Source organism: Micropterus dolomieu, linkage group LG21 (assembly GCF_021292245.1).
Source record: "Micropterus dolomieu isolate WLL.071019.BEF.003 ecotype Adirondacks linkage group LG21, ASM2129224v1, whole genome shotgun sequence".
Taxonomy (NCBI): domain Eukaryota; kingdom Metazoa; phylum Chordata; class Actinopteri; order Centrarchiformes; family Centrarchidae; genus Micropterus; species Micropterus dolomieu.
In genome coordinates, this window is record NC_060170.1 from 27,856,123 (window position 1) to 27,872,140 (window position 16,018).

Sequence of the window (16,018 nt, forward strand, 5' to 3'; positions counted from 1 at the left end):
TTTACATAACTTCAGTCTGTGTTGATGTGTCTGTCTCTGTCACAGTCTGATGGGACCATCCTGGCCATAGCTCTTCTCATCCTGATGCTGCTCCTGGTCTTGGCTCTCCTCTGGTGGTTCTGGCCTCTCTGCTGCACTGTGGTGAGCTTTAAACACTAATGCAATAATAATATGCACGCATGCTGCATTACAAATAGCTTCTTGTCTACTCTTTTCAGATTATAGATGGCTTCTTTTGGAATGCAGTGACATTGTTTGCGGACAATAAGACAGGGAGAAATGTCTTTTCCAGGTCTGTCTCATCTGGCTAACGCCCCCCAAGGCTTCTTATTAACCCAAACAACATTCCCATGGTGAGAGGTTAGGGTCTATGAGTCAATAAGGGTGTTTGGCCCTTTTGGATCCCGGCAGCTGAATTTTGTCCACAACCAGAAGAGGTCAAGGCCACCGGGTGAAAGTGTGTTTAAGTAATTATGGTGCTGTTGAAATAATTTGAGCTTCCAGAGGTCACAGCAGGTAATACTTCCTCAATATATTCACTGAAAGATCTAGCAAACCCTTCCATCAGTAATAAGGCTGAATAATTTGAATTTCCAGCTAGTGGTGGGGAAACATAAAAAAAAATGCGTGGGTAAAAAAAAAAAAAGGCTATTTTGGATTAAAAGTTTTAGATGCAAAATAAAAGAAAGAAAAAGTTTCGTGAAAAGTATTTTTATGATAGTCTTGTGCACTGTATACAGTAAAAAGAGGAAATGTGCCTGGAAAAACATATTGGTGCCATTATTTAGACAGTTGTGAAACTGAGAGCATCACAATATTTCAACAAACTTTCTTTCTACCAGCCAATCTTTGTCAAAATCTCTATTTCTCATTTTAAACGAAGAGCGTAGAGTCTCTCTTCAAAATTCACTCCAATGTTTCCAGTGTTGGAAAAAGGAATGTTGAGAATTGCCAGAAATGTCAAGCTTTTACAACATGGCTATCCCTCCCTTTTACTTTTTTTTCTGTTATTGTCCATTAAGTTGCAAATTCAAGTCTGTGCAGCAGGTCTGTTTAGGAAAGCGATTCTAGGTTACCATGGGGAATCGTTTTGTGTTCCAGGATTTGGAGAAGCATGGAGGAAAATGACAAATAAGAATCAGAATCACTTAATTTGCCAAGTGCATTTTATGTAGAAGAAACTGTCTTTATTACACTGGTGAAAAAACACACCAATAGCTCATGCTGTGACATATAAGACATAGACGACAACATGCAGTGTAGCGGCTGTACAACATACTCAGTAATAATCTGATCAACGGGAAAAACACAATGTATGAATACTATAAAACTGTATGGATACTATTGCTCCATAGAGAACATAAGAGCAAATAATACACTATTCATGAGCCTGTTACTTTTCAACAACCGCAGGCCAAAGAAATCTGGATAGCAGATTTCTAGGTCAGTGCATTGCTCTTGTAAGGTAGTAGAGGAAAAAACAATTCCTCAGCCACGTGGTGTTGCGTAATCGTCTTGTTGCACACAGAAAACACATTGCTGTGACTTGCAGATTAAATAAAAATCAATTTTGATACATGTGTTTGTGACTTTTGTTTTGTTGTCACCCCCACCCCCTCTCACGCCATCTTTTTTTTTACCCCCCCACAGATCATCCACGAACCCCCACCACCAGCTGTGGAGGAGAGTTCGGTAGGAGCTGCACCATCCCCAGTCTGTTTCCTATGACTCCAAAAAGCAAAAAGAAAAGCTCATTATTTAAGATTCAGACAGCTGCCAGTGTTTAGGTCGTGTAATTGTTGTTTATTCTGACATTTTAAACCTCAGTAACCATGTGGCGTCATTCAATCGCTTCCTGGCACAATACTATGATTTCACTCGTTTAGTAATTCATCAAATGTGATGTGGGTTAACGCCCTCTTAGAATAACAATAAAAAAAAAATTTATTCATGTTTTTTAAATCAGCTTTTGGACCTGAAAAATAACGTGAATTTAACTGACTAATAACATTATTTCACGCGAATCAAGAAATACATGTTTTTAAAAACATTCTGACTTCCCAAATCACAATGCAATAAGAGCAAGCTAACATGAGACTGTGGGGCACATCATGCAGCAGTTATTTGCACCAATTAAACTTAAAATTAGGTTTAATTGGTGATTTTAATCCAAAAAACAGACTCAAATGAGAACCATGGCCTCAAAGACAGCCTTCAGCCTTTATTATGGCTTCCTCTGTCTGACATCCTGGTAGATTATGAGTCAGACAGGGTGTATTAAAGAGCTGAAACATCACAAGTTTGGCCAGTGGGCTTTGTAATTTCCTCTGATCTGACAACCAGCACTGAGGGGACAAAAGTAAGGGTTGGGTTTGGAGTGGGCACACAGACAGAAAGGTATTTACTTCAGATGGACTCTCAAGTGACCAGAGAGAGGGCATTTTTACCAGGTAGCTCACAGGTGTTTATTTGGTATGTACAGTATACATTTATGTAAAAACAGTCAAAGGTTCATTTACCCTTTTATTGTCCCTTTATTTTATATGGTTAGTCTGCCACATGGCTCATTAAATCAAAATAAAACCTACTTCCTGTCACTCTCCCACAGGATGATGAAGACTTTGAAGCCCCTAAGAAGAAATGGCCGACTGTGGATGCCTCCTACTATGGAGGAAGAGGAGTTGGGGGAATCAAAAGGATGGAGGTGAGATCAAGTAAATCTCAAGTCGTCTGAACTATCTGTTGTGCTAATTAACACGGAGGAGGGGCTTAAAAGCAACCTGCTAAGATGTTACAGGTTTACACATTGGGGTTGCTGAAAGGCATTTGTAATTAAGGTCGTTTGATTGATTTACGACCACAATACTTCCAGAAAGTTCAAATAACACTAGTCCTCTCAATAAAATTCTCCGCCATTAGGTTCGCTGGGGTGAGAAAGGATCCACCGAAGAAGGAGCAAAGCTGGAAAAGGCCAAAAATGCCAAAGTGAAGATGCCTGAGCAGGAGTATGTGCCGCCCCCCACGCGGGTTCTCAACAACGGCATGCACAGACCTCCGGGGCCACGCAAGTGGTACTCACCCATCAAGGTGCAGTACCAACAAAAGCAGCCAGGAGGAAACTCTCAGGGGAATGTATTTGGTCTGCAGATGCTCTTTCAAGTTTCATTGTTGACAACAACTAAAAATAGCAAACATCTAGGAATTATTATTATTATTATGAGTTTCTAATGTTCCACATAAAAAAAGAAATGGCAGAAGATTTGTGAGATATGTGTTCAACAAGTCTGTGAATTAAGCTCAGTTTACATTTAATTAAAAGCATTCACTGTTGTTTAATAGCTCTGCTGTTAGCATGTGTACTGCATGGAGTTACATCTGCTACAAATTACTCCATGTTAATCTGACTGAGGATATGTAAGTAATGGCATTATTAAAATGTCGTAGTGAAGTAGCATGAGATGTGTTAAGGTATTAATGCTTAGGTGAGTACTCGCACACAGTCCCTTCCTCCAGGGCCAGCATGGGGTTAAATAAGTCATTTCGAAGCCTTCCCTGTCAGCGGGGGATTGCTAATAGAAACCAGACTCGAGTTGGACTGACCTCCAGGGAGCAGGGCTGCACAGCCAGCAGTTTTGTGAAGGAAAACAGCTGCTTTTACTGCCCTTATCCTCAAAGTATTTGCTGTTTAAAAACTATGAAGAGTCAGTTCACAATGAACTGAAACCATTTCAGTTTGTCACTATGTAATGGCTGCAGGAATTATATAATACTGGCCATTTCATTGCAGCTCGAGCTAGTTGCACAGTGTGGAACTGTGTTTTTGAGTGCCAAGGAGAGAAAACAATAACGGTTGACTGTCAATAGAAAAGAGCTGTTGTTTTATCCCTAAGAATAAAGTAAATCTAAGATTATTGTTATTTAAATGTTTAATTTCTTCTCTGTTTCTATAGAGCAAACTGGATGCATTGTGGGTACTTTTAAGAAAAGGCTACGACCGTGTGTCTGTAATGAGACCTCATCCAGGTGACAAGGTAAGAATAACTCAGATACACAGGTAGGCATCAAACGTGCACCATTAATCAGCATGTATTTTACAGACTGACGTAAGGCCTTGGCTGTGCATGAGCATTTGGCAAAGGCGGAGATTCTTTTGTATCTGGAAATGTTGAGAAAATGAACCAGCTGTGAGCAATGAAGAGAGACTCATGGGAAAACTTGTGGTGAGTTGAGATTTAGACTGCAGCGTCTGGCTACAGCCCACTGCAATGTAAAGAGGTCTGGGGAAGTCATTATAAAAAGGCTAATGTAATTCCTCAAAGGCCAGCTGTATGGGGTGTGCGATGACCTCTGCTGTTGGCAGCTGACAATTAGTCTGAGACCGGGGGATCTGTGGGAAGTGTTGAAAAACTGAGGGAAGTCTAGAGTTTATGTATTACCCTCAAAGTTAAAAAAATATCTTTTTTTTAATTCATGCTATATATAGTATGAAATTTGCTTCAGTTGTGAATGTACAAACAATAGAGACTGTGACGTCTGCTGTTAAACACAGGCCTTTGTAGATAGTCTGGGGAAGAGCTGGTACGTTTATTTTTACAAAGCTGTGTAGAATGGCACACAGCTGTTTTAACACTCAAGTCTTGGAGAAAGATAGCTGAATTGGGAGGATGAAACGATGCTCCTGTGGTGATGACTTAAGGATGTTATCATCATCATCATGAAGGTGAGAAGGAATAACAGGAGCCCAGTTTCCAGGCGTAAAATGTGATTTATTTGAAACTTGTTGTGAAGATACCAACTACAGGCTGATAGTGTATAAATGGGTATTCCATCAGTTGTGATGGTGCAGCCATCTAAATATAAGTACTTCACTTAGTGAAAGCATCGTATAGCTACAAGCTAAGAAGTCTGATGTCTTATTCTACTCACTAACAGAAAATCATATACAATAGCCACAGCGCTAAAACACATTTCACTATATAATATATATTTCAACCACTGTAGCTCCGACAAATCACATCATCATGAATTATCTGGAGAGAAAGCAGCTTGTAAAATATGGTTCATCAGTTCAAATGCAATACACCTGAAAATCTTTGTCAGGCAAATGTAATTCAGTTGCTGAATAATGCATCTAAACACTTGAGTAAACATTCTCCAACAAGCAGACACAATCATCGACAGTAAAAAACTGTCTGAACTGAGCTGAAGAGACGTTATTAATATCCATCATCCACAACTGTTTTAGACTCTATAAAAGCCTTCACCTTCAGTTGATATTGAGATTGAAATCTCGACAACAGCAACGGTATATTTACTGTATGTGAGCTACATCTGCAGCCTGCAGTTTGTCTAGTGCTACAAAGACACAAAGCGGAGGACTTGAATGTCTGTGACATGGCCGTTAAGTGCAAAGTGGACAAGGTGAAGGCCATGTGAAGAGGATTTCATGTCAGTGCCTCATGTCTACAGTGCGGCAATACAAAGCACTGAAGAGCAGAGCAGGAGAGAGGACTTCTTTGTAAATGAAGATAACTTGAAAAAAGGAGGACATGAGCCTCTCAAATAAAATCTTGTTGAAGTCACATGAAAATGTAGAATCACTTGAGCACAAAAATGAACCCCTCCCAGAGGAGAACATGTTTCCACAGAACCTGTCCATGAAACCAACGGCCTTGAAGGCAGAACAGGAGAGCTTGGAGCAAGACACAGAAAGCTTGCAAGAAGCCATTTGTCTGACCAGCCCAAGGAGGAGGAGGAAAAGACAGAACATCGGCATATTCAAACAATGATTATTAAGGTTTGCCACGAGGCACCGAACAGTCCAGGATATGAATAAAGTATTGAGGCCCAGAAAGAGGATGAACTTCGAAAGCTCCTGAAGGAGGCGAAAGATGAAATAGACTGTCTTGCTCTGCACAACAACCACCTTGCCAAGACGATTAGGTCACAGAAAGAAATGGACAACGTCCTCCATGCAACTACTGGGGACTTATGGGGCGGGTTTCCCGTTATTCGGAAGGTCGGCAGTTCAATCCCCAGTTCCTCCAGGCTGCATGTCGAAGTATCATTGGGCAAGATACTAAACCCCGAATTGCCCCTGGTGGCTGTTCCACCAGTATATGAATGTGTGTGAATGTTAGTTTCTGTTTGAGCACTTAGCTCAGTGAATGAATGTGAGTGAATGGTGAATGCAGATGTAGTGGTCGAAAAGACTAGAAAGGCGCTATACATATAAGTACGGAGCATTTACATTACATTACTTAAAAGACAAGAGAGAGAGACACTCATGAGGTTTAAGGAAGCTAATGAAAAAAACATCAAGTGAGTAAGAGGAGCAGGGGGAATGCTGTAAACACAGCAACAAGGGGGTGAAATAGGCAGTCTGGATGGAAATGCATGGGTGAGATTGCACAAGAAACCATTTTCTGTTTGACTGTTTTGTTAGTTCCAGTTTGTTTCTAATGTAATCATTGTCCTCACATTCTTTTTATATAAAATGTATTAAAATTATTACACAAACTGGGACTAAATATAAAGGTTTGACACGAGGCACCGAACAGTCCAGGAATGGGATCCACTCAAGTGTAGTCCTCTTGTGAAGATGTCAGTCAGTTAGCAAGGGCAGTTTATCTTGCTTCCAGGTAACATACAGTGCTATTAGATAGGCCTACTGAAGAAAAAGACAGTCTAGGAATATTCTCCGTTTATGTAAAGGAGCACGGGAAGCTACACCTGCCTACTAGAAATGAATCAAACTTGAAGGCGAACCAGTCTTTGAGGTGGGCTAGCTCGCCTTACTACACTCACAGTCAAACAATGTCACCAGCTCTGGAATTATATTCAGAGGGTTACATTCTTTGTTTTTTTCCCAGCACAGTAAGTACAGCAAACACACCACTCTGTGTAGTGTGTACGAGTGAATCCTCACTATAAAGCTCTTCATTAGTGCACTGGAAGAAAAGCTATGCTCTAGTATCCTTCATGATTTGCAGTAAACAAGCATGTTCTGGATGCAATTAAGAGTCTCCTGTCAAAGCCTTGCTTTTATAACTTCCCCTAAATGAATGCCATGGTGGGAGGAAGGAGGGCAATTGATCCTACTGCCTGCCTGAGAGAAACTCAAGTCAGGTTCCTGTAACGTGTCATATATTTCTGAGCCTCTAAAGACTGCTGTGTTTTTGATAATTAGTAAAGGAATCACGGGGCACAAAACAGTGGGATAAATAAAAGTACTGACAAATCTGTAGGTTAGCTGTAACACATGTGCAGGAGCCCAAGAGACGTTAAGATCCATGATATTCACTGTCCCTCATGCACAAAAGGAATCCTCGCCATATGTATGACATGCAACATTTTGCCTGTTTTATCTCAGGGGTCATTTCGCCCCTCTGGTAAACTGGAGGCACAGAGCAGCGCCGTCATCCTTTATCAGTCCACTGCAACTCCATGACTCCCTCAGTGCAGCTGCTCCCGGGGTGTAGCTTGTTTCTGGAATATGATAGTCTTGCTTGCATGATCTCACTTTGGTTTGGACCAGGAAACAGAGAGAGAGAGTTCCATCTGAGTAGAGCATAATTGCCCACAAAAGCTGTGATTGAGAATTATAGCATATGCAGAGGTAAAACGCAGTCATGTAGGTGTGTGTGGCCGATAGACAAGGCTTCTATAAGTGAGAGTCACAGTCCTATCAGCTATTGCCATCAGTCCATGCGATTTGTCACAGAAAGCAGCTAGGGACATTTTTTAAAATCTTAGATTAATTCAGCTGTTAAAGTTGTGTGTTTTGTCAAAGAAATAAGGTTCAGAAAGTTCTTCAAGTTAGGATGTCAACAATAGGTTTGACCACGCAGGCATCATGAGAAACAAACACAGCAGTGGACAAATATTATAGTAATCAGAGAATGTGAATGACAAATTAGATGGCAGGTCCTGCAGAACATTTAAGAAAATATCTGAAAACATTTTTTTATATTTCATATCTGCTTCTGGGTTTTTAAGCCCAGTTTAGTATGGTTTAGTGTTACATAAACATCTACTCTATCACTGCTTACATATGGAGACACGAAATTGACAAAATATAGTAAAGGTTTATCAGAGAAGTAAAAAATGTAACTGAATACACTAATGACTAATAACTAAAATGGAGCATTAAAAAAATGTAAAGCTTACTTTTTATTTTACTTACAATCTGTTTATCCCTTTTTTTTTTTTTACCACCAATTGACAAAATAAAACAAACCTCCTATTTTGTCTGAATTCTGAGTGTACACATTTTATTCACTGTATATAATAATATAATAATTTAATTCCCTACTACCTCATTATATATGCCTCATGCAGCAATCCTAAGTGAGATAACCATGAGTGAATCTGAAAATTCATTTGTTACAGTTGTTCATACAGTATGTTGTTTATCATAACTACTCTAAAATATGCTTTGTTTTCAAATTTCAGGGCAGATGCATGAACTTCACCCGTACAAAGTCTCCCCCTCCTCACTACCCACACTACAACCACCACCACCCATCTCCCATCTACAACCCTCCCAGCAGGAGTCCTCCTCCGCCGCAGGGCACCCTCCCACCGACCCCCAGCAGCCGACCTCCATCATCTCCATCGTTCTCCTTCTCCACCCTTCCACCGCTGCCTCCGACACCTCCTCCCACCTCCACTACTCCCTCTCCTTCCATCACACCTCCCCCTTACACGCCACCTCCCAACCGGGCTCTACCACCGACCACCCTGCACATACCTGCCCCACCAGCGCTACCACCGACCCCTCCACCCTCCACCTCCCCGAACAGTTCCCTGCCTCCTCCTCCTCCTCTGGGACCTCCTCCGGTACGAGCACCTCCACCTGCCCGTGCACCGCCTCGCCCCGGCCTGTAGAGCTCTGGCAGCATACAGGAGAGAGTTTTAACAGGATTTAAAAAGGCAACTCATAGTCCCACCGGCAATCAGCACGACCATCCTTGATTGTACCTGCAAGCGAGGGCATGAGTGCCCCGTGCCACGCTCATTGGACTGTGGCCTTTCTGCCTTGTGAAGTGGAGCAGTGATGCCTTGTTTTCAGCTATTTGTCTACAGTGACTTTTGTACACATTTAGCCTGACAGTGCAGTTGCTCTGATGCTTGAATTCCACAGACATTCCCTACAAATGAGGTCATGCAGGCCGGCTCAAAAACATTTGCCTCCGTGGTCCTCAGAGATGCTTCTGGCCCTGTTGTCCCATCCATGAGCACACAGATTGGATGAATCTTGACAAACCCGATAAACAGCTTGTAATAATGCCTCTGTCTGGACAACAAGAAGCACAGTCTTGTTCAAAATAATCATGACATTAAAGTATGTGCCTGTGTAACATTCTTATCTTTCCTGATACGAGTTGTTCCACATGCAGCAGATTTGGAAGAATCTGAAAATCCTTGTTTTTGTACTCTTGAATGTTGAGCAATTGCATGCAATAGTGTTTGAGTCAGCAGTTTTGTTGTTTTTATAACATTTCTACCTTGTTTTATACAACATAAATACATTTTTATTTGTACTTTTATTGTGGAGTAGACAACAGTTTCTGAGATTTTTAAGGTTAGAAAAGCATTGCTGATAAACACATGTACAGTAAGCTTATTGAAACAGCAATGCAACTTATGTGAACCTGTTTATGCAATGTTTGACTTCCATGCCATTTAAACCAGACTAATGTGAGTCATAGCTGGCCTATCATGCACATCAGAGTTAACAATAAATCAGGATTTAGACACTAAATTAACCCTATTATTATAACCGACCTGACCAAGATGACTGTAATCACTGCTATAGCTGCATTGCGCTCTGTCTATCAATATGTTGACAAACATATGTCAGAGTCAGGGAAACGCAATATGTGTAAATAATCATTTTGATATAACCACGTGTGTTCTGTGTGAGTGTGTGTGTGTGTGTGTGTGTCTGAAAGATTGAGAGAGACTACTATGTATTCAGACAGCCAGTCTCACAGTAGACTGACCTGAGTCAGTATGCCAGTTTGATCAACTTAAACAAAAATAATCAGGTTGTTTTACACATGATGCTTTCAATTCCTCAAAGCACAGAACATGATAAAAGCATGGGTCATTTTACGTTTGGTGTAGGTTAAATAAAAGATTAATATGAAACTGTAGTTAGAGGAGTCTCAGCAGAATGCAGTGTAGATTGCGAGCTCATCTTTAGAAATCAGAAAGGGTCTCTCAAAGAGTTTTACATAAATGTCATGGCAGAACTGATGAGACAGTATGTAATTTTCCAACAATACACCATGTAGACACCTATAGTTTCATTGAAAATGAAAGTAAACAATTTAAGTATTCAACTGGAGTCCTTGTCTGTATTTTTCTTCAAATATAATCACTGACCTGTTAACCATTTTGATTTACCTCCTGTTACACCTGTGAAAACAGCCACTGAGCCTTCCTTTACTCTCTAAACTTTCATTGAAAGCCTGTAAAGACTTTAAGGGTTTACCTTCATATTTCTTTGACATCTATAGTTCTTCTACTTTACAAACTCTATAGAATATATCCCACATGTCGTTTTCTACAGCATATTAATATATAATACTATTCTACACTCTAAAGTAAAACTTTTTATCCTCTTTTCTTTCTTCTAACAGTAAGTTAGACGACTGATATTTCCACTGGGGCGATTGGGTTCACACTGTGCAGAGTGGCTGTTTCTGCAAAAAAAAGACAGAGAAAGGAGTATGCAGAGCATGGCTAACTAATTCCAGATGTTCATATGTTGCATTATGTCACATGCACGAATGGAGTGAGCTATCTTGGAAAATATTAGACACCATCTAATCCTCAGGAAATGTGGAACGGCTGCAGGAAAGGTGTGCTAGTGCTAATTGTTGGTGACAAAATCTAGCAACAGCAGACAGGACAGAGTGGAATAACGAGCTATAGCTTCTGAATGTCTGAACTGAAAGTGACTTTGATTAAATTTTGAAGTTTTCTGTTGTCACTTGAAGTTGACAGTATGCAAGGAAAGTTTATATTGGGCTGTTTTCAGGGAATTTTCCATGTCAGACAAATTCAATGCAAGATGTCTTGAGTCATGTTGCCAGCTTTTGTTTCCACTCTGTCTGAACCATTATGGCAGATGTCTAACATATATTTATACAAACATTGCATCACAGATTATGACTGTTACACAGACTTCTCCCATATGATAAAAATTCAACCACAAAAGGCGCTTGTGTTATGCTGTCTCATTTAAAAAAATTTTTGGGTGGAGGCCATCAGTTTGAACTGCAGTTTCTCCAGATTTTGTCAGCACTGTAAGTGTGGCCAACTTTGTGTTAAACCAACATTCACTGGTGCCTGGCCTACATACAGCATGTGTGGTAGATTTGATTATCAAAAACATCAACTTGTGTTCCCGTGCACAGAAATCATTCAGTATTCAAACAAAAATTCATGTGCTTATCTACTTTATTTTTTGGCATTATTGTAGTTTCAAGCTGTCAGTTTTACTTTCAAAGGGTCATCAGGAGCAAGCAACTTCTAAAAAAAATACCAGGTGTGTCAGCTGATTGCATTAATTAGGCTGGTGACTGGCCACAGGCTTACACACCTCTTGTGAAATAAAATAAACAGTCAATGCTGTCAGCGTCATGAAAACAACATCATTTCCTTAGAGCCGTTTAGACCATTGTTTAAGGTAAGTTCATATCTGGTAATTGCAAATGTTTCTGTAAGTGGTAGGATATTCTAATTTTGAGACAGCTTTGGTAAATTATGTGTTTTTCTATATTGTCCATAGGTGAATGTCATTTCCATTAGGTTAAAAAGGAACTGGATGACTGTAGGACCTTCATAGTTAAGTGACCTCAGTTATCCAACAGCAAGTTTATTTTTACCAGATGATTGAATTCATGACAAGATGGGACAATCATGAAGATGAGATCCACTCAGAGCTAGAAATATTAACTTCACCAGCTTCGTATAGGAGAAACAGTATCGAGCCAAAAAGACATTTGCCTCATTAAAAACTTCATTGCATGGATTCCCAAAAAAGGCTCAATGACATGGCTTAGAACGTGTCAAAACAATGGAGGCATTGTTGGTGTTATTCGTCGTTAAATCTGTGCGTTTCCTGTTGCAAAATGTCTGATTACACTGACCTCAATACACAGAATCACTTCAGAAAAGGTAATTATTTACTTGGCAAAGCTTTATTCAAGCCATGTAACAAAATCACGGTGGTCACAACACATGCTGATAGTTTTTCAATCCCACTCAGACGCCATAAAGCAGCTGTGTTTGGTTTCCAGGTGAAGGATTTGGCTGCAGCACAGACATTACCTGAGAAGCTTCAAATCATGCCCTTTAACGATGAGAAACTACCCACAATGCTCGCCGTGGCTGGAGAATGGAGGCCGTCTTTGTCCAGGGCTGTGGCAGTCTTCTGTACTTCCTCTGCAGCCGCACTCGAAGCCATTATTGTACTTAACGACTGCAACGAAATCCTTCTGAACATTGCACTCGGTTTTACCAACAGTTTAGTGTTTTGCCTGTCAACCATGCTGAGGCTGAATGCGTTTCTCAGGCTAACGCTGGCAGGTGTGCTCCTCTCACACGAGGAGCCTGACCAACATGGACACTCGCTCTGCTTCCCCTGGTCTTCATCACAGACCTTCACAACGAACAGCTGCACTCCTCTGCGCTGCGGAGGAGGCAGACCTGCAAACAGGTTAAAGTCGGTCCGGTCACTATTGCTCGCCGTGCCTGCCGTCTGCCGCTGTTCACTGTCTGTTTGCAAGACGATCTTGACCCTCATCAATGTGGCACAGTCGGCCCTGTCAGCTCTGTGCCGGAACTCCAGAAACGGTGTCTCCACCATTATGACTCTAGGTGGATGCATCAGAACATTAGTGTCCACCTTACAGACAGTGACTGGTTACTCTACACAGGTACTTGGAATTGTTTGGGATGTGTCATCGCTTATAAGCAGCCCCTGAACTCTTTGTATATAATGTACATAATCTAGATAAACTTGTAAAATTATTCCAAATGTACATCTGACTATTTCTATTACCTGCTTATAAGTAGTGAAATATTTGCTGTATTTCTATTGCTTTTAAAATTCTAATAAAAGTGCAATATTTGCTGTATTTCTACTACCACTCTATTGACACATTTACTGACCAGTATAATCAAGCACAATATTTGGCATCATTTAATATTGAGCATGTCCTGAACAACTGCACCTCTTCATCGAATGAGCGCAGGACACTTTAAGGGAAGTACTTGACACTTTATTGCATCAGTTCCACTAATAAATAGTGCCCCACACCCTCAGTAACCAACAGATGTTGCTAGGATTCAGTGCAGCATCCTTTGTCAATGCCTCCAGTCAAGAAATCTGAATTTTCTCATGTATGTGGGTTACGAAAGTATCTGTAATATTATCCAGTTTTCAAACCCTTTCACTGGCTCGAGAAGCTCAATGTTGGAGGGGGAAGAAAAAGAAAAGTTAAGGCTTGATTGCAAAAGCAAAATTAATAAACCTAACATGTGATGGGACAAAAAGCAGCTCCTGATTCTTCACTACACAACATCGCTCTTTACTTGGCCTTCCAAACAAAGACCTTTGGATTCTCACACACACACACACACACACACACACACACACACACAGGCTTTCTATCTAAAACATCTACAGTCTGACATACTGCCATAAAACCCCCTATATGCCCCATTTAAGGCCTTGAAGCATCTACCAGCATCAGTATGTTTAGATACAAAAACAATATAGGATGAACATATAAAATGTCTACATTTTGGTTTACAACTGCCAAACCCAATAAGATTTTTGGTTTGAAAGGACATTTCAAGAGACTGTAACATTCACATTTCAAATCAAAGAGTAACTTCGATAATAAACTTTAAGAAAATGAAACGTGACAAAAAAAAAAAAAAAAAAATGCATCAAATGGTCCCAGTATTGCAGCTATGTCATGGTGGAAGGCCATGGGCTGCTAACTGGGTGCAACTTCTACTTAAGGTTAGTAACTTCATCTTGCTTGATTTACTTCAGCTTTCAGTTTAAATGTAAATGTAAAGCAGAGACCTGTTATAAGCACTTAAGTCTCTTTTGAACAGTGAGGCAACAGAGTTGAAAATAAGAATCAAACACTAAATTGTGCACAAATAGCTTTAGAGTATAATGTTCAGAGAAGAATAAATGCAGAAACTGTTTATGGCAACAAAAGGTCACACTGGCCCAGTAAATGAGGCTTATTCTCGCCGACCGAGACAAGGGTCTGAAGTCCGAAACACTAAGGTTTAAGACAAGAACAAACTTTTGCAACCTACCCAAGAACATTTTAGACAGTGTATTCACACACTTTTCTGTGATCGGATTTGTGATGCTGCTTCTGCTAGAAGTTATGCGTCCTCAGACTAAAGTCCAAGAGAGAAACGCTGCAATTATGAAGTGGTGACCTGCGGCTTGGAATGATTTAAGACTGTCGCTTACTTCAACTGTGGAGTGAAGATGCTTCAGATGATTAGCTGCCAAAAAGAAAAATATCCCAACTACAAATCATTGCAGTAGAGAAGAAAAAAAGCCAGTACGGTCTTTAAAACCTAACTTCTGTCAGTCTACTGCTTCAAGATGCTCCCAGTGAGACTAATCAGCGCAAATAAACATGGAGGGTTTTGAGCGTGAAAGTGAATAAACGCTAATGGTCACTGTCCGTTGCTACGGCTTCACAAACCCAGAGAGTAATGGAGATAAAGAGTCAGTGCTAGCCCAGACCTGCCACCACAAACACCACAACTCCAACACCAAAGAAAATAAAACGGTGATATACAGATGATATACAACAGTGAGATAAACAACGGTTGAGTGAAAGATTGCATTAAAAAACAGCCATGACACAAGACACAAACGAGACAGTTTTCTCTTGGTTTCTGCATACAGACGCTCCCTCGCCGCATCCATGTGTGTTTGAATACGTGTCCGCCAGGCTTTTGTTGTTAGGTGATGAATGTGGTGGTGTCGCTCACTCTACTGTCACAGACTTGGCCAGGTTTCTTGGACAGTCAACCTGTGTTCAAACAGAAGAGGTCATTTACTACATGACCATATAAAATGGACAATAAGTAATACACACCTTCTGATGTTGACTTAATGCTACTGTCAAACTATCAAGTACGTTTACCAAAATCATAAAGAACTTTTATGTGCCAAATGTAGCATTTATTTTATGTCCAAAACCAGCATCAACACTGGCTATGTTTATATGGCGTACTTCAGTTTAGCTGTTTACTTTGACCTCTGATATCCTGTAAGACTTCTTGTATACTCTTATGACTATTTTCCACACATGTGAACACTGACTGCGGCTGCAAATGGCGGAGATGTGGGATTTGAGAAACTGATATTTTACTGCATTTGCGTCTTAAGTGATAGATGAGGTTTTAAATCTCATCTGGCTAAACAGTCATGTTCAGTTACAGCTGAGCCTGATGGACCAGCACTTACGTCATAGCCTCGGAGGACCGCCAGGTGGAAGGACAGCAGCTGCAGTGGGATGACGCTCAGGATGCCCTGCAGGCAGTCTACACAGTGAGGCACTTTGATGGTGCGGCTGGAGTTCTTGATGGTCTCGTAATCATCTTTGTCACAGATTACAATGGGGCGGCCCTGTAAATCAAGCAGATCATCTGTCAATGTGATGCTAAACCTCGATACGAGTTGCAAAAAAGGTGAATCTAAAAGATCCCCCCCAAATTTCCCCATCAGTTGATTTTCACACCCACATGTGCTGTAGATTACTGCATTGCAATGATGTCACACTGAGGTGAGCCCCTCCTTTGTATTTACTGAGGTGAAGGTCAGAGGCGTGGCACAGATAAGACTGTGAAAATGAGCTTAACATGCAGAACGTGCTGTGGTAAAACGTTCAGGGACTTTAAAATGGTGTGTGTGTGTGTGTGTGTGTGTGTGTGTGTGTGTGTGTGTGTGTGT

The 16,018-nt window shown here is 40.7% G+C and overlaps 1 protein-coding gene and 2 long non-coding RNA genes across 6 annotated transcripts in view; 2 read left to right on the plus strand and 1 right to left on the minus strand.

Moving 5' to 3' along the window:
* The window catches only part of LOC123960634 (anthrax toxin receptor 1-like), a 25,291-nt gene extending 14,937 nt beyond the window's left edge, over nt 1-10,354 (plus strand). For all 3 annotated transcript variants that reach the window (XM_046035498.1, XM_046035499.1, XM_046035500.1), the window contains 5 exons: nt 1,651-1,692; nt 2,609-2,704; nt 2,920-3,087; nt 3,951-4,031; nt 8,455-10,354. In XM_046035498.1, coding sequence (XP_045891454.1) covers nt 1,651-1,692; nt 2,609-2,704; nt 2,920-3,087; nt 3,951-4,031; nt 8,455-8,889 — 822 coding nt within the window. In that variant the 3' untranslated portion in view covers nt 8,890-10,354. The remainder of the gene's footprint in view (nt 1-1,650; nt 1,693-2,608; nt 2,705-2,919; nt 3,088-3,950; nt 4,032-8,454) is intronic.
* Nucleotides 10,355-11,489: 1,135 nt separating this feature from the next.
* On the plus strand, nt 11,490-13,154 carry LOC123960779. Of its 2 annotated transcripts, XR_006822601.1 has the most exons (3): nt 11,561-11,701; nt 11,804-12,192; nt 12,315-13,154. It is a non-coding gene; the product is annotated as an uncharacterized LOC123960779 (long non-coding RNA). The 2 variants fall into 2 exon arrangements; XR_006822600.1 differs by lacking the exon at nt 11,804-12,192 and having other exon boundaries at nt 11,490-11,701.
* Nucleotides 13,155-13,276: 122 nt separating this feature from the next.
* Nucleotides 13,277-15,943, minus strand: LOC123960778. The gene is made up of 2 exons (XR_006822599.1): nt 15,533-15,943; nt 13,277-15,095 (listed from the first exon to the last, which is right to left on the minus strand). It is a non-coding gene; the product is annotated as an uncharacterized LOC123960778 (long non-coding RNA).
* Between the last annotated feature and the right edge of the window lie 75 nt (nt 15,944-16,018).